The 27328-nt window shown below is 50.3% G+C and overlaps 1 protein-coding gene across 1 annotated transcript in view; it reads left to right on the top strand.

The window, feature by feature from the left end:
• Positions 1 to 27328, top strand: part of ZC3H18 (zinc finger CCCH-type containing 18) — a 449445-nt gene that overhangs the window by 328883 nt on the left and 93234 nt on the right. Inside the window, exon 10 of the mRNA XM_086945597.1 lies at positions 16985 to 17110. Coding sequence (XP_086801723.1) covers positions 16985 to 17110 — 126 coding nt within the window. The remainder of the gene's footprint in view (positions 1 to 16984; positions 17111 to 27328) is intronic.

The following is a 27328-nucleotide window of genomic DNA, read 5'->3' as shown; positions in this document are numbered from 1 at the left end:
GTCCCTCCTTCGGACCACTGTGCCTCTGCCTCACCGCAAACTCATGCGGGAGTCCCTGTGGTGTCGCGGGAGGTCGCCGGGGCTCGGCTCGCATCCCGAGCCCTCCTCGGCCCTTTAGGACAAGTGGCGATTCTGTCTGAGGCCAAGGTGACGCAAGCTACGGCGCCGGCAACTGCTGGACCCTTCTCGTCCCGTCTTGGGTCGACGTTGGAGGGGAACCCCTCGTCCCTCCCCAGGCCCTTCTTGTCCCTCCACGCAGATGGCTGCCTCGTCTGAGGTAGTCGGCCTCTGCGGCACCACCAGGGGTCGGCAGGCCCCTCTCGTCCCCCCATGGGCCGAGGCTGGCGGGGGGACTCCTTGTCGCTCTCCAGGTGCTTCTCGTTCCTCCATGCAGGCGGCTGCCTCGTCTGGGGTCGAGTCAGTGCCATTCCGGCGCCGCCCCTTGACCACCTCGGCTCCAGCCCCGGTCCTTGGCGCCGTGTGACGGGACGGAGGCCTGTCCGGCGTCTCCTGTGGTGTTGGATGACGAAGACTCTCTGCTCCAAGTTGCGGACTCTACAGCACTGGACAGGCGTCAGATCGTGGATTCGTCCTCGGGCTTCCCCTCTTCCCCAGAGGTTGGGCGCCTGCTGGTGTCGTCCTCGCCGGAGACAGGCCACCACGTTGTGGCTTTCTCCCCAACATCATCAAAAGATGGCTCCTTAACGTTGCCGCGCTTTTCAGAGGAGGAACCACAGGTTCCCCACTCTTCGGCGCCTCTTTCTCCTTTTCGGGCCTGGCCCTTTCCCGCTCCGCTTAGTTTATGGGATGGCTGTCTTAGTCTGCAGCCGTCCCCCACGGAGGAGTGGCTTTTTCCGCTGCTAGGCCCTACAGAGGTGGGTGCAGCCTTCGCTCGTTCTGTTTCCACACCTGTGGGAATATTTTGCGCATGGGAGATCTGGCTGCCCATTTCCCCACAGACCATCTTTTGGAGGTACTTCACCAAGGCTCTGGTGGGAGGGAGCTGCTGCTCCCGTTTGAAGGTTCGTTCCATTCTTCGCTGACAGGGACTTGTGGGTGCCCCGCCACAGGGGATCCGGTGCCCCAACACCTTCTGCGCCGGCACCTGCCAGCGCTGCGTGACCCGGCGTGTCTTTCCCTCCACCCCTCTGCCAGTGGCCCCCTCTTGCGGACCGCCTTTCCTTCCCTTCTGTCGCTGTTTGCTCCACCCTCCTGGGATGCCCGCTGGCTGGACTCCTTTGGCCTCAATAGGTTTGCCTCGACCAGCGTGGGTCTGCGGGCCTTTAACACTTTGTGTGCTGGCTAGGGCCACATCTTGCTTGTGGGACTTGGCGGAGTCCCTTGGATCTGCAGCTTCCCACGAGGGTGCTGGAGTTGACTTGCGACACCATGCGTTAGATGGCCAGGAGCTGGCGGCGTTTATTCTCCGCTCCGCTCTGGACATCTCAGAGGTGCTTGGTTGTGTCATGGCTTCTTTAGGTGCCCTTCGCCGACATGCTTGGCTTCAGGACAGTTTGTTCACGGAGAATGTGCAGGAGTGGCTGGTGGATCTTCCCTTTGATGGCACCCTCTTGTTCCACACCCCGGCGGACTCGGCCATCCGGAGTTTCTTGGCGGGGCTCCGGCCTCCTCCTCCTCCACCACCACCTCCTCCTCCTCCTTCTTCTCCCCCTCAGTGACCTGTGATTATCCTGGATTTTGTGAGCTGTTCTTTCGTTTGGGCGAGTCACCCCCGTTGTGTGGTCTGTGTGCTTCATATTCCTGAGAGTCCTCTTTGTTGTGACTGTGCTCTTTTGGCTTATGGCCTGCCCTTCTTGTGTGAGTGTTTTGTTGAAGGTTGTTCACACCAGGTTGGCACTGAGACTAGGCCTCTTGGCTGCTTGACAAGCTTCTGCTGTTTTTTTTTCCCAGTAGCTCTTCTGTTGTCTTCTGCTGCGGAAGTTTCTTTCTAGGAGGGTTCCCATGTTGGGACTAAAATACCCTATGGGGGGGTGCTGGTAGCTGTTATAATGCTCGTTACGCGCTGGGGAGTTGTGGTCACCTTCAGGTCTCTGCTTTGTGGCGCTTATGTACTTACAGGTGCTCTTTCCTTGTTGCTTAATGAGAATGCCCGGGTGGCACCCCGAGGTGTCTCTCTCCGGGGTTGCCGCGATGTTAGTCAGGTCTGGCTTGCTGTCAGTGGCCAGGCGTTGTGACTCTGGTTCTGCTTCCTTTGGGTCATGTGTGCACACCCCTCTTGGTGGTGTGTTTGTGCCTTCTTCACCCTCATATTCGCTGTTCTGGGGGTTGGGAGGTTTCTTGTGTTCCTACCTCTTTTGGGGGCAGTCTGCCAGTCTTCCTGGGTGCCCCGGGCTGCTCTTCCTTCTTTCTCCCTTGTCTCCTTGGAGCCTCTTGTTTGATCTTCTTCCTCTTCCTTGGCTGGAGGTTCTGTAGCCCTGAAAGGACGTGGGGTGATTCGGCCTCCCCTTGCCTTGTTTCCTCTGTTGAGTGTGAATGGGCTTCCTCTTTCTCCCCTTCTTCTTCCCCCGCGGGAACGGTGGCATTCTGCTGTGGGGTTTCCCCTTACCTGCGGGGGCGAGTCTCCCCACTTTGTCTGTTGGACTGGTCCCCTGTGGGGCCCTCTGTTATGTCCAGGCCGGCGGGGCCCTTTCGCAGACCCCCCTTCCCGGTTGGTATTGCTAGGGTATGTACTATACGTTAAGAAATCTGCGGCTAGTAGTCTCTAGCAGATGTACGAGTTACAACCTTCGGTAACGATGTATCTGGTAGAGACGATTCTAGCCGCAGATTCCGGACGGGCCCGCCCTTCCTCCCCGTTCTGCGAGGGCCTTTGGCTTGGTCTTCTGCACTCACCTCCCGGTGGTTGGCTGTATCTTCAGTGAGTGCTTTCTTTTTCTCTTTCAACGGGACGATTTGTTCTGTTTCTTGTCCCTTCTTCCTCGTTGACACTGGGAGGATGGAGTTATATGTTCTCCTGTGCCCCTCTGCTCTTATCCAGATTCTGGCTTGCCTTCTCTTTCTACCCCCCCTCTCCCCTTGGTTGCTAAGGGTTCTGGTCTCTCTGTTACCCTCTGGGCTTTGGTCCTCTCCGTGCCCTTGTTCTTGTTCATTCGGGGGGTTGTCGCACTCTGTGCTGGGGTTCCCCTGGTGGATTGTCGTTCCTGTTTGTCTTGCCACCTGTTTCCCTTTATTGTTCCTGGTGGGGTTTGAGGTCCTGCTGTATGTTGTTGTGACATTTTTGCATGGGTTCCTTGTCTTCAGAGGGGGCTGTCCCCATCCTGGCAGGATGGCTGTTCAGGGCGGTACTCTGTTCTCTTTTCTTTGGCTGCTACAGTGTTGACACTGCTCCTTATGGTGCTGTTCGTCACCATTCTTTTCCCATTTTTCTGCTATTTCGCACACTGTTCCCATAATTCCACAGTTTTGTCTGATGGCTCTGCGTTGTGGCGCGGAAAAGTTCTCTGAAGAAAACTGACGGCGCGCCAGGGTGGGACTTTATTGACCTCGCTGACGTCACGTACGCTGACAACGCCTGGGCGGAGTTGCGGGATGCCGTCCCCCCGGCACGCATGCATGCTGAGCAAAAAAGTTTCCAGATCCAGTCTAATGCCTGGGGATAATTCTACGTTGAGGAATCTGCGGCTAGAATAGTCTCTACCAGATACATAGTTACCGAAGGTAAGTAACTTGTACTTTGGGATGAAATACACATTGCTGTCGTTGATCACGCAACTCACTGACATACATTCAAAGCCTACATAAGGACATTGTGCATTCAAAATGGGTAGGCATACTCCAATATATCAGGGCCCGACTAGATTCTACTGAGTGGCAACTAAAAGTCGCATATCCTCAGCACCCTTGATTACGTCAGACGATTGCCATAACACCCCAAACAAATTACCAAAGATGTACAGAGATCTGGCAGACAGAAAAATATTATACATGGGTAAAAAGGCCAGAACTCACCAATATGGTGATAGTGAAAGGCTGGGACAGACGCTGGCCTGGTTGCTGAGGCGTGAGCAAAAGCCAAACAATATCATGCAGCTCACAAATGTGGCCAGAGGAGTAGTCACAACAAGGGAGGAGGTGGTTTTGATCTGGCTTGAAAACTGTCACAGGAATACCTCGCTGTGCCAATACCTGCTGATGAAATCAAGGCAGCAGTGGAGGGGCTTGCTGGTTGCAAGGCTCCCGGGGTCCAATGGCCTGCTTTGAGTTCTACCATGCATACAAGCACCTTTTGGTGCTTCGTCCTCTGAAGTTCCATGAAGGGGTGCTTAAGAGGGGAAAACACCTGCATTGGGGGAGGGACACCATGATTACAGCCCTTCCCAAGCCAGGAATGGACCCCTCCCATTTCACCTCATCCCATCCATTATCCCTAACCGACTCTCACTGTTGATGGAGCAGATCATCTCTCCTACACAGGCAGGTTTTGTACTGAACAGGTCCACCTCCTTAAACCTGAGCACTGTTGTCGGTCAGCGAGAAGCTACCTACATTTCCAGAGGAGCTGCCAGATATCACATCTCCGACACAATTGAAGAATTCCACAGACCGGACGAGATGGATCTCAAGACGCCAAAGCCTTCTGTCTGATGAGAAACCGGCAAAGATATGTTTTGATAGATACGCCTGGGCAATTGACTTGGGAGTAGCCATCACAGAAAAAATTGGACGCACTTTTGCCGGCAAACGAGAAATGTGTGCATGAACCACAGACCCAAGCTGCTCCATTATAAATTCTTGTGTAGAACATGCCACACTCAATCAAGCAACACAAGTTAATCCACATTGCACTGAGCGCTGCCAAAGATGCTACAGTAACCAAGCAGACCTGGTGCGCATGGCCTTGTTTAGGACCCCATTACACTGTAGACTCTAAGGAAAAGTGTTCGAACACAAATTATCTGAAAGAAACAGGTTAGTATTAGATTCCTTACCTTAGAATATTCCCAGGCGTCAGACTGGATCCAGAATTTATGCGCAGCAGTACCCTTGCGCGTCGGTAGGCGTCGTCTGCGGCTCCGCGTCCGTCGGCGGCGTCATGGGTGCCGAGATGACGTCGTCGGAGTACTTAGACGCCGCCTCCGCGTGCTGACGTCAGTTCTTCTTTTTTCCGCGCCAGCAGCGCAGATCCGGAAAAAGTGGTACCTTAGTCACTTTTTGACTAACTTTTTTGAGATCTTTTTGATCATTTCTCGAGTCTTCGACTCCGATCAGTTCCGATAGGGATGCCAGGTTTTAAGCCTTGTGGGGACTGCGACCGACTCATGTCGGTCACCGACCCTCACCGTCGGTGCCTCCACTGTCTCGGCGTCGATCATGACGACAAGACCTGCTCCGACTGTCGGGCCTTAACCTCGAAGGCTAGGCTGGAGCGGTCCCGCAAGCAGCTCGAGCTCCGGCAGTCGGCCCGCGCCGTGAGAGGTCCTGGTCCTGACGGAGGTCGAGGGACCGGTCGCAGGGGCGGAGCCATCATAGCTCCGGGAGTCGACATCACTCCTCCGGGTCGAAGTCGTCGTCAGGTAAGCACAAGAAGTCGAAGAGACGTCATCGCTCTTCCAACTCCCCCCGACACGGCCAGGGGTTCGGGTGACACCGCCCACGCGGCTCTGTCAGAGTCGCGGGCGTCGCGACCTACCCATACCCTCCGGTCCCTGGGCAGCAAGCAAAGCCGGAGGAGATCGAGCGTTTCCTCATGGCCATGAGGTCCCTCTCTCCTCTGACGGGCTCCGCGGCGCCTTCGGGCGCAGCGGACCCGTCTGGGGGCCCTAGCGGGTCAGGTGCTTAGGCCCCGACGCCGCCGGCGCCTTCGGGCCCAGCGCCGCAGGGCCCCACTGAAACGGCTTCTGGATCTGGATCGTCGCCGGTTCCACAGGTGTCCCCTCCGGCGCCGTCCTCGGGCGGCACCGTCCACAATACCTCCCTCGACCCGGTTCCGGCGTCGGAGCGGCGCCGCTCTCGACGCCGCTTGGGGAGTTCTACTTCAATGAACCGGCCCCGTCCTTTGACAACCCTGATTATCAGGAGATGGGTGATGAGGAGTATTGGGAGGGGTCTGAGGACCCTCTGACACTTGAGTGTCAGTCCCAGGAGGACTGGACAGGTGGACTTGGGGATGCCAGTGGTCTGGACACTGCGCCGGACACTGGTTTTGTCTCCCCCCCCACCCCCCCCCCCCTACCGTGGCTACGGAGGAGGGGGCAACCTTCAGTGTGGTGTTGACGCTGGCAGCCAAGGCCTTGGGTCTTGAGCTCCCCGTTGCGGCCGTGAGGAGTAACCGCCTCACTGAGGTCCTTAAATCGCAGTCAAGCTCAACAGAGCCTCTGCTGCCGTTTAATGAGGCCTTGACAGACGTTCTTTTGGGCACTTGGTCCAGGCCCGCTACAGGCCAGCCTGTAGATAGGAACGTGGCCAGACGCCATTGCCCCGCCCCGGGCAACCCTTTTTTCCTGTCCAGCCACCGCACCCCCGAGAGCCTGGTCATCCAGGCCTCTAATTCCCAGACCGCATTCCCGTCTGCTCCGCCTGATCGGGAATCCAAGAAGTATGAGAATTATGGAAAGAAAATATTCTCTTCCCTTAGTTTGGGACTGCGTTCTTCCAACACCGCATGCCTCTTGGGCCGTTACACCCACTCCCTGTGGGACACGGTCGCGGACGTGCTGCCACAATGCCCTGTGGAGGTCAAGGTTAAACTCGCTCAAGCCCTTGCGGAGGGTCAAGATGCTGCGCATCTCTCCATCCGGTGTGGGCTGGATACCACCGACTCACTGGGCAGAGCGATGGCAACAACGGTGGGGATTCGTCGCCACGCCTGGTTGAGGTCCGCCAACTTTCCAACGGATGTCCTGAATACTCTCATTGACATGCCGTTTGATGGCCGTCGCCTCTTTGGCGACAAGGCAGACCATGCGCTTGAGCGCTTTAAGGACTCCAGGGCTACGGCCAAGTCCTTGGGCCTCTCGGCCCCGCGCCAGCAAACAGGTGCCTTTCGCTCCTTTCGTGGCCAAGGAAGGGGCGCCCCCACACGTGATGCCAGCCACGCACCGCAGACTAACATCCAACGCGGTGGCGGCTGTGGGAATCGTCGTGGAGGCGGTCGGGGAGAACAGCGAGGCCAGTCCACACCTTCCCCCACAGCATCCGCCTCAAAACCCTCATAGTCCGTGCTTTCAGGCCAATGGGACGCCAGTGGGGGGGCACTCCCACTGGCGCACTGTCACATCGGATAGGTGGGTGCTGCAAATCATCCGAAGGGGCTACTCCCTCCCCTTCGAGACGACCCCTCAAGCCATGCCACCGCAATACCACTGCGTATCGGGGGATCATATGCAGCTTCTGCAGGAGGAGGTTACGGCCCTCTTGGTCAAGGGGGCCATCAAACGCGTTCCTTGGCCAGAAGTAGGGTTCGGTTGCTACTCCCACTACTTTCTGGTACCCAAGAAGGGCAAAGGGGGCCTACGCCCTATCTTGGATCTACGGAACGTCAACGGCTTCCTCCGGAAGGAGAAGTTCAAAATGCTGACACTGTCTCAGGTCTTAGCTGCCCTGGACCCAGGAGACTGGATGGTAGCGTTGAACTTGCAGGACGCTTATTTCCACATCCCCGTCCTGCCGGCCCACCTGCGCTACCTGCGGTTCACGGTAGGCCACGACCACTTTCAGTTTACCGTCCTCCCCTTCGGCCTTACCAGCGCCCCACGGGTGTTCACGAAGGTGATGGCGGTGGTCGCAGCTCATCTGCGCAGGTTAGGGGTTTCAGTATTCCCCTACCTCCATGACTGGTTGTTGAAGGCGGGATCGCCCAAGGCAGTCGTTAGCCACCTCCAGACGACGGCAGACCTCCTGCACCAGCTGGGGTTCTCCATCAATGTGCCAAAGTCACACCTGTGCCCCTCTCAGAAGCTACTTTTCATCGGAGCGGTTCTCGACTCGGCGCAGTTTTGGGTTTACCCCCCCTCCTGAACAGCGGGTTCGGGATATACAGGCTCTGATTCCGATCTTTCAGCCTTTATCCCGAGTCTCGGTCAGGTTGACGCTGCTGCTTCTGGGGCTGATGGCTTCCTGCATCCTTCTGGTGCATCACGCCCGTTGGTGGATGCGGGCTCTGAAGTTTCAGTGGGCCCAGCATCAGGGCAACCTGTCCGACCATGTCCTGATCTCGGAGGGCACTGCGAGACAGCTGCAGTGGTGGCTCACAGACCGCGATTGGGTCAGTGGCAGATCCCTCTCCCTTCCCCAACCAGAGCACGTAGTTGTGACGGACACGTCCCTCCAGGGCTGGGGAGGCCACATGGGAGAGGCGGAGATCAGAGGCCTCTGGTCTCCGACGGAGTCCCGGCTCCATATCAACCTGTTGGAGCTGCGGGCGATTCGTCTAGCACTGAAGGCATTCCTCCCCTCTGTCCGGGGGAGGGTAGTGCAGGTGTTAACTGACAACACCACCGCCATGTGGCACTGCAACAAACAGGGCGGGGTGGGGTCATGGACCCTCTGCCAGGAGGCTCTGCGCCTCTGGCAATGGCTGGAACATCAGGGTGTGACCCTGGTGGTTCAACACCTGGCAGGTTCTCTGAACGCCAGGGCAGACGAACTCAGCCGCCGGTGCATGATGGATCACGAATGGCGTCTGAACTCGGACGTGGCGCATGGCCTCTTTCAGCAGTGGGGAGAGCCTTGGTTAGATCTATTCGCCACCGAAGAGAACGCGCAATGTCATCAGTTCTGCGCATTGGAATTTCCAAGGCGGCACTCGCTCAGAGACGCTTTTCGTCGCGAGTGGAGTTGCGGTCTGTTGTACACCTTTCCGCCTATACCACTTCTGCGCAGAGGGCTGAAGAAGATCAAACGCGACCGGGCCCAAGTCATCCTTGTGGCTCCGGATTGGGCACGAAGGTACTGGTATCCCGAGCTACTAAGTATGTCAGTCGATCCCCCGGTTCATCTGCCTCTTCAGGAGGACCTTCTGTCGCAGCAACAGCGGACGGTCCTCCACCCGAACCTGTCCAGTCTCCACCTCCATGCTTGGCGATTGAGCGGCGACAGTTGAGGCCATTTGACTTGCCTCCTGAAGTTTGTGATATCATTCTGGCAGCCAGGCGCCCCTCCACTAAGTCGGTATACGCCTGCAGGTGGAACAGATTTGTGGCATGGTGCACAGCAAAGGCTGTGGATCCTCTCTCTGCCCCTCTTTCTGAGGTTCTTCTCTTCCTTCTTTCTCTTGCCCAGCAGGGCTCTGCTCTGGGCACTCTCAAGGGGTACCTTTCTGCCCTTTCCGCCTTCTTACAGCTACCTGATCAGCCTTCCTTATTCAAGTCCCCCATTGTAAATAGGTTTTTGAAGGGCATCACACACATGTTCCCTCCTGTTCCCTTCGTGATGCCCCAGTGGGACTTGATCTTGTGCTTACTTATCTGATGTGCTCTCCCTTTGAGCCACTTCACAACTGTCCTATCCGCCTTCTTACTTTGAAGACTGCTTTCCTGGTTGCCATCACCTCTGCCAGGAGAGTGAGTGAGCTTTAGGCTCTTTCCTCTACACCTCCTTTCCTCTCTGTTTATCCGGACAAGGTTGTGTTGCGAACAAGACCTTCCTTCTTGCCCAAGGTTGTCACGGCCTTCCACATCGAGCAGTCTATCATCTTGCCCACCTTCTTTCCGCCTCCTCATCCCTCGAAAGAGGAAGAGAGGCTCCACCGTCTGGACCCAAAACGTGCGCTCTCTTATTATCTAGATCGCACACGCCAGTTCCGGGTGGATGACCAACTCTTCGTTGGTTACGTGGGCGCTAAGAAGTGAAAGGCGGTGCACAAGAGGACCATCTTGCGGTGGATCATCTTGTGTATCCAGGCATGTGGCCAAAAAGGAGCCCCCTGCTGGATTCCGGGCTCATTCTACTGGGGCCACGGCGACTACAACTGCTCTGGGCCGAGGAGTGCCCTTGCAGGACATTTGCCAGGCAGCTACGTGGGCCTCGCTGCACACGTTTTCACGACATTACTGCCTGGACAGCTAAGTCCGGAGGGATGGCTTCTTTGGCCGTTCCGTCCTCCAGGACTTTCCTGTGTGATTATTGGTTCACAGACCCACCACCGGGGTTGGTATTGCTGGGGTATCTATTCTAAGGTAAGGAATCGATCACTAACGTGTCTCTTTCAGATGCACAAGTTACTACTTGTGTAACGATATATCTGTAAGAGACATTAGTTAGTGATAGATACCTTACTAACCCACCCATCCTCCCCGTTCTGCGAACCGATATCTAGGGTTAAGGTCATCCCCTTTCAGGGCCCTAGTTTCACGGCACCAGTGTTGGTTCTATCATGGCTCTGCTTATCTGGGGCGGAAAAGCTTTGTATCAGAACTGACGTCAGCACGCATGGGCGGCGTCTAAGTACTCCGACGGCGTCATTCCGGCGCTAACGACACCGACGACGGACGCGGACGACGCCTACCGACGCGCAGGGGTATTACTACGCAAAAATGTCCAGATCCAGTCTGACGCCTGGGGATATTCTAAGGTAAGGAATCTATCACTAACTAATGTCTCTTACAGATATATCGTTACACAAGTAGTAACTTGTGCAACAGGTACAGACCACAGCTCATTGTTAAAAATAAAGTGCTTTTATTCGGAGCAAATAGAATTCAGCAGCAATCAAGTCCTGAATGTGTCAGTAAAGCGGTGGGCGGAATTTGCTTAGTCTCGCTATGCAAAGTTTCGCGAAATGTTAAAAAATCTCTGCGAGCACGCAAAAGTTCTGCGAACATGTGGAATTGCTTGTTCCACCCGTTCGTGATGCTTTTTTCCTGTTCGCGAACGCTGTCTGGGTTCTCAAGGACAAGTATCTCGCGAACACACATTTTGAAAGCGCAAACAGGCAAACAATTCCGCAAAGTCGCGGATTGTGGAATTTTTAGCCGTTCCACATTCTCCGCGGAACGCAAAACTACCCAAATTCCGCAAGCTGAACGGAATTTACCTCCAAGGCCTAGTCGGTACCCAGCCTGACACATATATATATCACACATATATATGTGTGTATATATATGTATGTGTAGTTCTTCCATCGGCTCTGACCCTGGATTCGGCTGCGACCCTCACCTAGACGTCAGGAGCACATCTGGAAGATGGGAGGCTATTTTTTAACCTGACTCTGGTACTATACAAGGCCTTTAGCCGTCCCAGCATAAAGACAATAATGAGGGGGCAGATAATATTCTATGACCTACCCCCATATTGTACTGATGCTGGTTTGTACCTTGACTTACAAAATGCTGCATCCCAGATACCACCTCTGAATCCACAGTATTTATGTCTTAAGCTAGGCATTGACATCCTCACTGCATCTGGAGATGGGAGAACAGATTTTAAATTTAAGGTACTCAATCCATCAATTTTCCTTGGCGGAGATGATGAAACCTTTAAAAGTGAAACAATGAATAATAGCTACTACACCCACAGGCTTATGGGTTCTTTCCTTTTTGAGTATCTTTAACCGAGAGAAATCCCAATTGTTACGCCAGGAGCAGATTTTGGTTTAAGCCAAGCTTCAGTTGAAAAGCAAGTCTGAAGTATTGGCATGAATTTCCAAAACACGTTCACTTAAGGAGGGGTTATAAATGAGAAAGTATTTCAGTGGTATAGCAGTAGAGTCCTTATAAGAGCAGAATGTGTTGGAAATGTAGGGAGGGATAGGAGGCTGCATTGTGAGGACAATAGCACAGTATTCCTGCAGAGATGGGGAGAGGACTGGAGGAGAGGTGGTGGAAGCAGGGGAAATTGCCTTCAACGTCGGTAGGCAGCCTGCAAGCAAAGAGGCAAAGGCAGTCCTTGATTGAGTTTATACAGAGTGTGAGCTGAGTAGCTCAGCTTACCTGGGAGGCAGTTTTCAGATGACAGGAGGCAGAGGGAGCAGCCACCAGTTGGCGGTTCACCAAAGCTCAAGGTGACCGGCTAGAAGCACCAAAAAGTGGGGCAAAAGAAGATAAAAACTGCCCCAAAAAGTTTAAGTAAAGACAAAATCTGTAAAAGTGATACTGTATTTCTAAACCCCTGGATACACTCCGGTGATAACTGTACTTGGAGGTTTAGAAGTGAGAAGTTAACCCTGTCCTGTTGACTGTTAGATTGACATTTAATTTGTAAGGTATTTCCTGTGTTGAATTATGGAGCAAAAGCCTAGCTCTAATCTAAAGGTGTATCACTTATATCTGAAAGAAACACGTTAGTGATAGATTCCCTACCTTCGAATTGCCCCCAGGCGTCAGACTGGATCTGGAAAGTTTACGTCAGCAGTACCCCTGCGCGTCGGTAGGCATCGTCACCGAGATGACAACGCTGGAGCTACTTAGACGCGCCCACGCGCACTGATGTCTGGTCTTTCTTTTTCCACGCCAGCAAGCGTAGATCTGGAGAGAGCGGTACCCCCAGATACTTTTTGACTGAGTTATTTTTGGGACTTTTGTCTGTTTTTTGAGTCTTTGATTCCTGGTGTATAGGGATGCCCGGTTTTAAGTCTTGCGCTGCTTGTCCCTGCACAATGTCAGTGACGGACCCGCACCATGAGTGTCTCTACTGCCTGGAGCGTTACCACTACTCCAAGTCGGGCCCGAATGCCGGGCCATGGCTCCGAAAACTTTGCGGGAGCTGTCCCGAACGTTGCTGGAGGCCCAGGAGTCAGCTCTGCGCCGTTCAAGGTCCCAGTCCCGTGGGTGGTCGAGGAACAGGTCGCGGAGCCGCCACCGCCACTGCTACCATCGTTCGTCGAAGTCTTCGCACTCGGAGTCGGGTAAGGCGAAGCACAGGAAGTCAAAGAAGCGTTGTCGCGCTTTCGCCTTCCCCTAGCCTGTCACGTGACATGGCTGAGGGTGCGGGTGGTGCCACTGCACCGGCTCCGGCACAGTTGCAGACGGCCTACCCGCCCTTCCCGGGTCTGTCGGCGACTCCTGCCTAGCTACAGGACTTCCTGTCAGCCATGGCCTGCCTTTTTGGCCCATCGGGCCCTGCCAGAACGCCTTCGGCTCCCGCAGGTCCGTCTGGGGGTCCTTTCTCTTCTTTGTCGCCGGCTCTGGCCCGACGTCGTTGACGACTCCGGTCTCAACGCCGCGAAACCCCCATGGATCCCAGCCAATGTTGGGTGGCCTCGTACGACCTCCATCGACGTCTAAGCACCGCCACCGGCGTCGGCTGGCTCCATGGCCGACACCGTCCTCGGCTTCCACCCCGAAATGGAGATGCGCCGGACCGGTGCGACGGGGGGTGATGCTGGGTACGGGTGGTGAGGGAGTGCCGGGCTGCGTGTTGGGTTTGGCTGTTGGGCGAACAACGGGAAGGGGTAGTTAACGGGGGTACTAAAGGGTTAACTGAAGGAAGTTATGATGATATTGGATGGGCTTATGGGCTGCGTTGGTTCGATGGATGGTGACAGTATCCTGTGGCAATTAAGACGTGAGTAATGAGCGCCGCCTGCCCGCGATTGGGGTTGTTGCCATTAAGGCTGGGTATTTGCCAGAATGTAAATATAATTGCGACTGTATTGGAATAATGCACTGTGTACGACTGTATGAGGGGGAGGGGGCTTTGGGGTTGTTGTGACCATAGATCATAAAATCTAATAAAAACATTTTTTTTAAAAGGCTATAAATCCCCTTTCTGCCCCTCTTTCAGAAGTCCTTTTGTTCCTTTTTTCTCTGGCCCAGCAGGGCTCTGCTCTGGGCACTATTAAGGGCTCCCTTTCTGCGATTTTGGCCTTTCTCAGCTCCCTGATCAGCCCTCTATTCAATTCCCCTGTTGTAAATAGATTTCTCAAAGGCATTACTCACATTTTCCCTCCTATTCCGTTTGTAATGCCGCTGTGGGACTTGAATCTGGTTCTTACGTATCTGATGTGTGCTCCTTTTGAGCCGCTTCACAACTGTCCTCTTCGTTTATTTACTTTGAAGACTGCTTTCCTGGTTACCATCACCTCCGCTAAGCGCGCGCGCGAGTGAGCTCCAGGCTCTTTCTTGTGAGCCTCCCTTTCTGTCTGTTCAACCGGACAAGGTTGTTCTTCTCACTCGTCCTTCCTGCCAACGGTTGTTACTGCCTTCCACATCGGGCAAACTATCACCTTGCCCACTTTCTTTCCGCCTCCTCACCCTTCCAGAGAGGAAGAGTGGCTCCAACATCTGGACCCGAAACATGCGCTCTCATTCTACCTGAATCGCACACAACAGTTCCGGGTGGATGACCAGGTCTTTGTTGGCTACGTAGGCGCCAGGAAAGGCTGGGCTGTACACAAGAGGACTACCTCCCGATGGGTCTTCTTGCGTATCAAGGCCTGTTATTCTCTGGCTAAAAAGGAACCTCCGGTGGGGTTGCGCAACCCTTCTACCAGGGCGACAGCAGCTACTACTGCATTGGGATGTGGTGTCCCCCTGCAAGATATCTGTCAGGCAGTCACGTGGGCCTCGCTGCACACTTTTACTAAGCATTATTGACTTGACAGTCAAGTCCGGAGAGACTACTTCTTTGGACGTTCTGTTCTCCGTGACTTTCTGGTGTGATCTTGGTTCGCAGACCCACCACCAGGGTTGGTATTGCTGGGGTATCTATTCTAAGGTAAGGAATCTATCACTAACGTGTTTCTTTCAGATGAACAAGTTACTTACTTTCGGAAACTATATATCTGTAAGAAACATTAGTTAGTGATAGATTCCTTACCGCCCCACCCATCCTCCCTGTTCTGTGAACTGATTTCTAGGGTTAAGTCATCCTTTCCTGGGCCCTAGTTTTAATGCACCAGTGGTCAGTATCTTGCATGGCTCTGCGTTCCTGGCATGGGAAGTAGTATACAGAACTGACGTCAGCGCACATGGGCGCGTCTTAGTAGCTCCAGCGACGTCATTTCTCCGACTACGATGCCAACGACATATGCGGAGCCACACAACGACGCCTACCGACACGCACGGGTACTGCTGACGAAAACGTTCCGGATCTAGTCTGACGCCTGGGGGTAATTCTAAGGTAAGGAATCTATCACTAACGTTTCTTACGGAAGGTAAGTAACTTGTTCTTTAGCAAATGCAATATTAACTTATTAACTTACACAAGTCTTGCCTCATTATGCATCCATACCATTATCTAATTGCTTTTATTTGTGACCTGATTTAAAAATGTTATATATTACATGCATCCACATTTCGCACACGGCAAAGATTGAATGTGCACGCACTCGGGATTTGCTTACATTTCCCATTTGCACAAATAAAGGAAAATATAAGCAAATCCAGAGTGAGTGCGCATTCAATCTATGCTGTGTACGAAATGTGGATACATTAATTACCGGCTTGGCCCTGCCGGAGAAACACGCACCAGCCCAAGGAAGAAGCACCAACGCCCGACCGGGGGCTTAGAACGGAGATATATATATATATTTGTTTTGGACATTTTGAAATAGCCTTATAATAATTGACAGATTGACAGGACATTTGACTGTTGACAGCTCCCTTGAAGACAATAAAGTAGCAGCAGGTTCTAAACATTGGTATAGCCCAGCTGCTGTCAACACTGCAATCCCTGACTTTATAATCCGAGTCTTTTTCTCTCTCCCCTGCGTCACCTCAGGATTTGTAGATCTTGCAGGGAAGAGGCGTCGTTGAGGGAAAACAGTATTAACGTCTCCGGTGGTTCACAATGTTGTTGGAGCCTCAAGAAGAGGGAGAATCTTCCTTGGGTCCCGTGTGGTGCACGAAGCTGTGAAAAGTAGTTTGGCAGAGCAAAAGTAGAATTTGAGGCTTTATGCTGCCCATGCATGACTGTTAACTATCATTGCTCTGTGTGCGTCGGCAACTGCTAAACATACAAAGCAGAAGCTTTGAAGAATCAGAGCAGTGATGGTTTGAAATCCCTGTGTCTCAAAGGAGAGTCTTTTTAGGTCTCGCCTGACACCGCAGCGCAAAAGTGCTGTCGCCAGCGAGATCTATTGTTGCTGACTTTCCTCGGAAGGGCGATAGGAGAAGGGCACGCGCAGGGGCGACTGGAGGTCGTGAACACGCACGTACAGACACGCGACGTGCACATCCCCTGTCCCACTTCCGTCCTCGCCAGCCTCATGTAATTATTTTTATTTTTTTATGCGCACGCTTTAAACGTACAGCATGCAATTTCTTTTTTTTTTTTTTAATGCGTGCGTGAGCTCCAAGTGTGTCGAGCTTTAAATGTACAGCATGCCCTACTTACCAGCTCTTGTGGGGACTGCGTTGCTCCTCGGCTGGTCTTGTCGTCAGCGGCTCACTGCAGTACCACGTGGGGCTCCGTCTTGCTCACAGGAGCCCCGCCTGAAATCCTGCTTTGGCCGCACTTTGCGGCATTCACAAAGGCGGTGTGGGCTCCCGCCGGACTTCTGCTTTTTTTTTTGTTTTGCCTTGGGCGCTTTGGCGGCCCCCTCCCTGGGCCGCACGAGCCCGCAGCACTCATTAAAGTACGGCGGCTTTTGAAGTCCGCACGAGCCGCAGAACACGCGAAATTTCAAGGTACAGCGCTTTCCTAGATCATAAGAGGCCCGTCTGGATTCCTTATTACTATGGATTACCGACTACTTTGTGTTTTCGACTTATCAGTCCTGACATTACCCACCCTTTTCTCGAAACTGCCTGATCCTGCAGTGTCCTTGACTATGATACTTTTGTTTTTATTGGTTTATCTCTTCTACTCTCTGAACATCATAAAGCATACCCTCATTTTCTGGATACTACCTTATCCTGCATTTTTCTTGAATATGAAATTATTATTGTTATTATTCTGCTCTCTGTAAATTTGTAAAGCTCTCCGATACCCGCAAGGGTCATGTTTGCACACAAAAAAAATAAACAAGTAAATACTCTCACTGACTGCTAAGATTGCTGGCAAAGCTTTTCTGTCACCTTTGAGCAATATCAGTGTACACAGTTGAGATGAAATGTTTTATTGCCTTTCTTTCTCTCCTTTAAAGGTCGTCTTCTCATTCATCATCTTATTCCGGCTCTGGATCTTCACAATCAAACTCCAGATCATCATCCTACAGTTCCTACTCAAGTCGATCATCTAGGCGAAGTTCGTTCTCAGGAAGCAGATCCAGGTAATGTCCTCAAAATGCAGATCCCAAATGGTATCCTAATTTGGTTTTTCGTATATTGATAAATGTATGTGCCATACATAGTTTATAAGTTAATGAAAAAATAATTGCAGTTTAGTTTCGCACAAGTCTATTATGCCCCTCTTGCTTTTATCCAGATATGAATTAGTTACTGTAATACTGTCTGAACTTTTTCATCCATCTTTAGAGATGATCCCACAGGGCTATAAAAGTGAAAGCTTTTGTAGCTTATGCCAAAATGGCAGGTGAAGGTTGACTATTCAAGACTTAAGCCTCTGTTTCTTAACCGCTTACGAACGAAAGAATGCCTTGCTGTACTAAAACATTTTTGAGATACTCTCTTGAAAGTCTGCAACTAAGTCTGCCTTTAATTTCTCGGTCACAGGGGAGTCTATTGGTTCTCCAACTGTCATTTCCATGGAAACTCTCAATTCCATGGAACTTACCACACAGTTATGATACACTGTATGCACAACATGCAAACAAAAATGCAAGCAAGCAAAGGAACTTCATGAGCCTTAGCAAATTGACCCCTTAACAGCAGGGGCTGCGTAAGTTTTAAAGAAAGCCTCTCCATCCCCAGGAGATGCCAAACACGGTGTAGCCAATTCTGTCGGGACGGAACCTTGTCTGTTCCCCAATAAACTAAGATTGACTCATGTACTGCCCCCAGCGCCAGAGCTATATATCCGTTCCTCTGGTATTTAAGTAGATATGAGAGTGGTTTGTAAGTCCCAATATGATATATGAGAGGAATCTGAGTAGTTTGATATTAAAGTGAGTGTCTATATCAGTCAGGATCTCATTCCAAAACTGTGCAAATCTGGGCATTCCCACAAGACATGTACCAATGTTCTGGAGGAGTCTTAATGCCTCCAACACCTATCGCTACATGCTGGATTCCCTCTGTGCAGGCGAACCGGGGTTAGGGGCCAGTACGTGTCAATTTTCGTTGCAGTCTCAATGCTAGACATATGAGAAGTTGTGTGGTGTGTCCGGTAATAAATGTCCTGCCATTCCCTAGGGGACAGTTGCCTGCTATTTCCAATTCCCACTGTACTTGCGCCGGGGACTTCGACTCGAGGTCCGCACTCCGCAGCATCCCTTACAGTTCCGTAATGAGGCACTTATCTGAGTCCTTGCTAAGAAGTCAGCGCTCAAATTTCCGTTGTGCAGCTCTTCTTACTACCGGTTGCATTAGCCAGTGTCTGATCTGCGTGCTGCATGTACCGAGACGGTTGCCCTTCCGTAATCGCGAAGTCTGTGCGCAAGGATTCAAACAGGATATGGCCCTCGGCATTAAAGAAGTGACATATGGCCCGGCATCCCGCCTGTTGCCAAGTTTTGAACAGGGTGCTATCCAGACCTTGCGTAAAGTCCCCTTTTCCCACTACCGGATTTAAAGGGGAAAAGAACGACGTTAGGCTGCAGAGTCACCAGACTATCTCATGCCCTCAAGGTAGACACAGTGACCAAGGACAGGTACAGACTTGTAGTGCGGTGAGTACTGGCCAAAAAAGGAACCTTCCATAAAGCCGTGCCTGCCAGTGCTCTATCCATGAATAACCATGCCTTTTCTGACTTTGGGCGGGACCACTCCACCAAATACAGAAGCTGTACTGCTTGAAAATAATGTAGTAAGCAAGGGACTCCCAGACCGTCGTAGACCGGCGAATGCCAACTGCGATCGCATTTCATCCTGGGTCACTTGCCAGCCCACACAAAATGCTGTAGCGCATCTTGTAGAGTCTGGAGCATCCCTGACGAAAGCTGTATGTGGGGTGTTTGCTAAAGGTTTCAAATCTTAGGTAGGATTGTCATTTTAAGGGCAGCGACCCATCGCAACCAGAAGAGGGGATATAGTTGGCATCATGCTAAATCGGCCTTCACCCTCCTAGTCAGGTCCTGATAGTTGAGAGTTGTGACCTGAGCAATGGTCGGGGCCAGTTGAAAACTGAGTTATGGGAGAGAACCCAAGCACACCGGATCGAGTGGTTCTGAGTCAGATAGTCTCTTGTGGTGGGTGAGACCGTGAGGTCTAAGCCAGTGATTTAGTCAGGTTTAAATGAAATCCAGATGCTGCTCCAAAATGGTGCATCTCGTCCAGTAAGCTGGGAAGAGCCTCTCTGGCGTTGTCTAGGGAAAGAACAACATTGTCTGCGTAAAGTGTAATAACATGTTCCTCAGATCCAAATGGGTTATCCCAGACCCTCTGGGCAAATGGCTCCATATAGAGGGCAAACAGCAGGGAAGACAAGGGGCATTTCTGCTGTGTGCCGCAACATATGGGAAATTGGACTCAGCTACTCCCATTGACTCTTACAAAGGCCTTCAGTTCCCCATAGGCACTAAAAATTCAGGAGCGAAACCGTTCCCCAAGACCGAAATATACCAGTGTCTCTGCTAAGTAGGGCCACTGAACGCGATCAAACGCCTTCTCCACGTCGATCGAAAATAGAATGACTTCTCTCTGGGAACGAATGACTCGATCTATAAGATGTAAAATCCGTTTTGTGTTATCTGCGTGATTTCGGTTCGGGCTAAACCCAGCTCGATCAGGGCCCACCAATCCAGGCATTAAAGGTGTGTGACGGGATACCAAAAAGCCTGTGAATAATTTTGCGTCCCTATTTAGGAGGGAAATGGGGCGATAAGACCAACACTGACACTTGTCTGTGCCGGGCTTCACAAGGACTACTATGGAGGCCGTTGTGAAGGAGGAAGCGAGGCGGAACACATGATGGAGTTAAATATTCTAGTAAGAATGAGCAGAAGACCTTAATGGTTGCCAGCAAGTCATCTGGGCCCAGTGATTTTAGGAGTTTCTTCCTCGAAATCCCTGATATAACCTGCACAATCCTTATTGGATTGTCTAGCCCCGCTGCCTTCTCTTTTGTCAACTGGGTTGCATTGGAGTCTCCCAAAAAAGGGTTTTTTACTTGCCGCTGGGAGCTTCCGCACAGAATAAAGGTTTCCATTGAATTCCCCAAACTGTGTCGCCACAGTCTCATCGCCATCCATAAGGGTTCCTCTTCCGTCTACCTTGGTGGCCTGCCGTTGGGCTCTGAATTTATTTGCCAATAACCTCCCGCATTTGTTCCCTTCTACTTAAAAGGAGTGTTTAAGACGTAGAAGGGAGTATTCTGCGCTATCCAGATCCAGCCCTGCTTGTTGTTTCCGGCTGGACTCTGACACCACACTTTAGGGGCCCCTGTGCGGTAATGAATGTGTTCAAACTCCCAAAGCTGCTGCTGTAATTGTGCTTGCTTATCCCTTAGTATTTTATTATCCGCTGTAGAAATTGCAATAAATTCCCCACGTGTGATTACCTTCAACGCATCCCAGACAATCCAGATGGGGGTAACAGGGGCGTAGTTAATCTGCAGATAATCGTCAATTGCCTACTAGATTTGCTGGACCACCTCCGGCCTACGCAAAAGTGACTCTTGCAGTTGCCAGGTCCGGGTGGCAGAGTCGCTACTCGGGAGTGTTAGGTCTAGTAAGATGGCCGCATGATCCGAAAGTAAACGTGGTTCTATTTCCGAGTTGACTGCCATCTGCACCTCCCTAAAGCCTAGGAAGTGGTCCAGCCGGGCATATGATTTATGTGCTGGGAATAAAAGGTGTAATCTCACGTTAATGGGTATTTATCTCGCCAAAGACCTCTCAGTCCCATCTCCTAGAGCCATAGAACCCCCCCCCCTGCAGTCATAGCCCCAGCCACACCATGCCTCGAGGCAGAGTGGTCCAACTTATTATTGAGACTCAGGTTAAGGTGTCCCCCCCCCCCCCCCCCGCCCCCCCAGCACCACCCACCTTTCCTGTGTTGTCATGGTGTCTGCCACTGCCCTCCGCAAAAACTGTTCCTGTCCCTCGTTGGGGGCATACCAAGATCCTATTATCAATGAGTGTAAGCCCAGATGGTTGCGATAAACCAGGAGGCTATTTTGGACCCCAGTTTCCCTCTGAAAGATTGTGATAATAAAATTGTACACCTGCTGCCTTCCGTGCTTAGGAGAAATATTGCTGACGAAAGACTCCAGAACTGAGCCAGTGCCAGTCTTGCACTAGGTGGGTCTCCCGCAAGAAGCAAATGTCAGCGTGTGTATGTTCGAGGTAGGAGAGGCTAGCTCATCTTTTAACTGGGCTATTAATCCCTTTAAAATTGCGAGTCAGAACCCTCAATTAGTTTAGTGAGTATGACATCCTGTAATATTCTTGTTTGGGAGAGCTGCCTCCCAGCCCAGGAAGAAACTCCATCCAACAATAAAAACTACCCATCTGCCCGTATACATATAAGACCTCAAAAAACCCCGACCTAGTGATGTCACCCCAAACACCCCAACAGAAACTGAAACCAACCAATGTCCCTGAAACAAGGAGGGAGCCGAAGCATCCAATTTCAAGGGGACTGTTGCCAGGTGCTCCCCTACCAATTTAACTGAAAAGCAGAGCGCTAGGAAGTTTGATCCGGATCCCCAAATTGTTGATTGTGGAATTAGTTGTGGAATTGCAGGTTTGGGCGCCTAAGCTGAAATACACCCACCGAAACATGAGCTGATAGCCAAGGAAAAAAATAGTCCCTCAAACGAACAGATAAACAACCAAAGCATAAAAATACAGTACTTGGTCCCTGCTCTTTGGGAGGAAACAAAAAAACAAAGGATGGCCAGGAGGAAGGATTGACACCTGGGCCCCCCTGCTGATCTGACTTGGCACTCTGTCGACAATCTGCCTTTTCAGCTCTGAGCAACCCGATTCCACCGCCTTCAGCTCGGACTTCTTCGATTCGAAAAACAAAAATTGCTTTGGCACTGAAACCTTCGGCGTCCACATTGAAGTTACTTCCGGAACCTATCCTCTAGGTCATCATGCAGGAGCAGCTTGATCAGAAGCAGAAAAAGCTTCATATACAACATCAAACTGGCTGTATTTGAGCTCAGCCTGTGCACTCGGCGTTCAAATCATCTAAGCGCTAGTTTTCCTTTGTGGAGTCCACAGATGTACCAGTACCTGCCAAAAAGGAGTACATTGCACTCCTCCTCCTCCTCCTTCTCCACCACCATCACCCTTTTCACCACCATTTCCTTCACTACACCATTCACATGGTGGATGAGAAGACTTTGCACCACAAGGGTCTCCACCAATGATCGTGGGGGAGGAAAGTATTCATATCCACAGCCCACAGATCCCTGGGATCATTTTGATGTTGATACCCTGGGCGATGCTGACCAAGATCTCTACCCGGCCAGACCAACACCCGCCAATGAAGCTTAATCTTTCCAAGACTTCATCTCTAGGGCAACAGCCTATCACCAGATTCCCCTACACAAAGAACCTATTCAGAAGGATTTCTTTTTTGAAACCTTATCCAATATGCATAGAGCATGTCAATACCTGCCTATGCTTACTGGTATGCTTAGACATTCTGTCGACATTTTCAAGGACCCAGTGCGTGCACGTATAATCACATGCTCGTAAAAAAAAGAATCTAAACTTATTGATGCTTCAGGGAAGCAGGTGGCAGCTCAATCCTCCAGTCATTGGCGGATCACTAACACTCCAACCCTGTTAGCAAGATACGACAGGGCACATTGGGAGGAACTCCTCCAACATCTCCCGGAAGAATATAAAAAAAAGGTCATGAGATTGCAAATGAGGGAATCTCTAATAATTCCTTTAAATGTGCCCTAGACTCAGCGGACACAGCGCCAGGGGTGTCAACACAAGTGTTTTGTTCTGTGGACATGCTTAGCTATGTAAATCTGGTTTCAAGCCAGAAGTGCAACAAACATTATTGAATTTACTTTTTTTATAAAAAAGCATCTATTTAGTCCCCAGTTGGGACAAGCATTAGAAACGATGAAGGTAGACTGAAGTAGCTACAAACCCCTGCTTCATGTGGCTCATTTTGGCTTCCCTTCTACAAACAGGGCATCAAAACAACACCTGATACCTCTACCTCCTCCTCTAGGCAACAACAAACCTCCCCTAAAGAGGAAATAATTTTAAAAGTAGAGGTAGGGTTCCCTTAACACGCTCTGCCCCCTCCACCTCCAAGCAGTGACTTTCTACTTATTCCCCACAACCGCTTAACATCTGCCGGGGGACGACTAATAACATTTCTTCCCCAACCAGGAAAACCATAATGTCAGATCAAGGGGTGTTGGACATTATCCAGCATGGTTATTGTCTAGAGCACCTAACCACACCTTCAAAAAATTCCATCTCGCAGACACAATCTTTCCATAGAATATCAAAATCTGCTCAAACAGGAAGTGGAGGCTCTTTAACTCAAAGGAGCCTTAGAGCCCGTTCCTGTTCAACATCAAAGTACAGAAGTTTACTCCCTGTACTTTCTAATTCCCCAAAAAGATGGCTCACTACAGCCTATATTACATTTCAGGCCCTTAAATCATTACATACTAACAGAACACTTCCATATGGTCACTCTTCAAGACCTAATTGCATTGCTTCAGATTGGCGACTTTTTCAGCACTAGACCTGGATGCTTGCTCCACATTCCAATCCACCCAGCTAATCACAAATAGATCCGATTTGTTATAGCTAGAAGGCATTATCAGTTCAAAGTTCTTCCATTCTGAGTCACTACATTACCAAGGGTGTTCACCAAAGGTCTAGCCGTAGTAGAGCAGCACATCTGCGCAGAAAGAAAATTCATGTCTTACCATATCTAGAGCAGTGTTTCCCAAACTGAGGTCCGTAGGCAGCAGTTTGAAAAGCACAGCAAAGTGTCTTGTATAATTAGCAGCTTTCGAGCAACAATAAAAGTGTCAAGATAACGCCAGTGATTAATGTACCTGCTGGAGAGAGATGTGTTTTGTTCAGTGGCAGCTTTGACTTAACTAATGTAGCACAGAGGGTTAATATGCCTACTGCAAAGAACGTGTAACATGCATTTTAAAAAGCAGTATTTTATGTGCATAGGTTACTGCTTTTGTCACAGATTCTTTTGTTTTACAGTGCACTTCATAAGTGACAATCGTAATCTAGCAGAGGGACTTATAAACTGTCATCAAAGAGCTGCTAGCAAACTGCATCGTACCAGTTAGTAGCTTATGTTTTTTCCCCATTCATTCATTATCCTGATGCTGCTAAAAAGGTTTATTTGAGTGGAAATACATTTTGGATGTGAAAGTCAGTGCTAGCCACTGTGTTATGTTCTGAATCCTGAGTTTGTGCTTTTCCAGACAAAGCACTCTTAAAAAATGCCTACCAGTATGAAAGACATGTAAATACTATACCTTGTAGTCCCCTTTACCTATGTAACATTTTCTGTACACTGATTTACATGTATGATTCATTGTCTCTATATGTGGGTGATGTAAAGTGCTCCAACATCCTACAATTAAATCGCCCAATTAAAATGTAATGAGGACAAATCGGAGGTCCTCTTTTATGGGTCTTTCCCTCCCAGTTTTAAAAATTCACTGTTCCCCCCGAATGTTCCATGTCCTAAGGAGATGGGTGGCCCTGCGAAAAATCTTGGGATTTGGTTTGGGGACGATCTAAAATTCGAGGACCATATAAAAAAACTGACTGGAACATGTTTTGCTACCTTGAGAATGCTCAGGAAAATTTTTCCACTACTCCCTAGAGAGGCGAGGGAGACTGTTGCCCGAGCACTCATTCTAGCAAGGCTGGACTATGCGAACTCCCTGTTCAGCGGCATCCCAGCTTATTTGACCAAACGTCTGTTGGTCATTCAGAATGCCGCTGTGTGTCTCCTTTTTAACGTTCCTAGATGGAAGAGTGTTCGGTCCCATATGTCCAGCCTCCACTGGCTCCCAGGACCTCAACGTATCCTCTTTAAAACCTTAGTACTTGCGTTCAGAGCGACTCATGACCAAGGTCCAGCTTATTTAAAGAAAAGATTTACACTCTATGCCCCTACAAGAGTACTTAGATCATCTTCTCTATTTAAAATGACCCTTCCCCGATTCAAGCGAACCAGACTAGGGGGTCAGTCCATTGCTGTGGTCGCGGCTCGCGCCTGGAATGCTCTCCCCTTTCATCTGCGCTCCAGTCAATCTGTAGCCCAATTTAAAAAAAAATCTAAAAACCTACCTATTCAGCAGCAGTATATAAGTTGATCCTTGCTCACCCTTCTTTGCTTTTCCTACCGCGCCAGGACACTCCCCAGTAACAGTGCGCGTTACAAAACCGTTTATACATACATACATACATACATACAATGGTATATGAGATGCTTTAAAACAAATGAAATACATGTGACTGAGGGGCTATGGAGAGATGAGAGGCACTATTGGAGGGTGATAATAAGGGAATCATTGGAGAACCCCAACAAAGATTGTTGCATCCTGGTGCATAGTAAGGCCTCAATTACTATTCTTTAAAAGTTAATACAATTCAATGTATAATGAAAAAAATGTTGTAGAAGGCACCATTATTTCCTAAATATTTTGAGGGGGACAGCCTCCCAAAGCCCCCTTTGTAGTGGTCAGGCTCACTACCCGCACTAGAGTGCACCATGTGTGGACCATTCTGAAAACATTTGCCAGGGCTACTTTGGGTTTCCAGTCTGGCCCTGGCAGGAGCCTTGTACTGCGAAATAAAACCAACAATTTAAAAGTTGGTCACGGAGATGCAGCACCAACCTTCCCATTAAATGTTTACCTTTTTTTGCAAATTCCTTCAATATAAAATACTAAGGGCCAGATGTACGACCCGTTTTTGTATGGGCAAACGGGTTTGCGAACCAGTTTGTCCATGCAAAAACCTATTGGGCCATGTACAGAGCCTATTTCGCAATTCCCAATTTTTTTGCGACTCGCTAAATAGGTTTTGCGACTTGACTTTTGGAAGGAGCATTCCCTTCCAAAAAGTAGATGGTAATGCATTTGCAAATGGAAGGGGTCCCCACGGGACCCCTTCCCCTTTGCAAATGCATGCAAAATTACTTTTTAAGGGCAGGCAGTGGTCCAAGGGACCACTACCTGCCCTTCAAAAAAATGAAACTAAAGCATTTCGTTTGATTTTTTATTTTTAAATGCATGGAAAACAGGCTGCATTTTTTTTAAACGGCTTTATCTAAAAGCAGTCCCAGACATGGTGGTCTGCTGAGCCCAGCAAGCCACCATCTCTGGGAGGACTGGCATTCTCAATGGGCTCGCAAATTGCGAGAGGCTCATTAATATTAATGAGCCTTCCAATTTGTGACCCCATTGGGAATCCCAAACAGTGTTAATCACACTGTTGTATATTTCATTTAGCGACTCACAATTTGCCACCAATTGCGAGGCGCTAAATGAAATGGTCGTTCAGCTGGCCACAAAATCTTTAGTAATTTGAGTATTTGTTTTGTGTGCACGGGTGTGTTTTTTTTTTAAATTACTGGTTCAATATTTGAAATTTAAATCCTACAAATTGCTTGGGGTCCCCGGCTTCCAGTGGGGACTCAATGTGGGTACTCAGGAGTCAAAAGTTTGGGAACCACTGATCTAGACTACTGGCTCATCAAAGCCAGTGCACAGCTCCTGAGTCAACAACACACTCAAACCACTCTCCATCTTCTACAGCAACTGGGATTTACTGTTGACATACAGAAATCTCACCTTCAGCACTCACATATACAGTCGTATTTCATGCCATGCTCAACACAATGGAGTTGACATACCCAAATATGGCCAGGATTCAATACTTCCCAACGCTGCTACAGCAGTTTCGACCCAGCCAACATATAACAAGAACAGTTATGACACTCTTTGGCATGATGGCATCTTGCATAGCCATCATGCCACATGCTCAACTAAATATGCAGCCTCTTGGTGCACCAATGGTCTCAATCACAGGGTCAGCTACAAGATCTAGTGTTGGTGGACAGCCACGCTCATCGCTCTCTGCAGTTGTGGAACAAACAATTTGTCAAAAGGATGCCATTCCTCTACGCTGTTCCCCAGATCGTTCTCACAGCTGATGCATTCCTTACAGGATGGGGTGCTGACCTTCAGGATCTCACAGTTCATGGTCTCTGGGATACTAATCGCCAGGGTCTCCACATAAACTACCTTGAGCTTTAAGCTGTTCAGCTATCATTGAAAGTATTTCTAACTCACCTAGCAGGTAAGGTAAGGTTGTCAAAATGGGGACGGGGTGGGAGTCTCTCTTTACAGGTATCACGCCTATCTCAGACGATTTGGCGTTAGGTAATATGTCACA

This window comes from Lissotriton vulgaris, chromosome 12 (assembly GCF_964263255.1).
Source record: "Lissotriton vulgaris chromosome 12, aLisVul1.2, whole genome shotgun sequence".
In the NCBI taxonomy this organism is placed as follows: domain Eukaryota; kingdom Metazoa; phylum Chordata; class Amphibia; order Caudata; family Salamandridae; genus Lissotriton; species Lissotriton vulgaris.
Note: the sequence above shows the minus strand (reverse complement) of the source record. Positions and strands in the feature narration are given on the sequence as shown.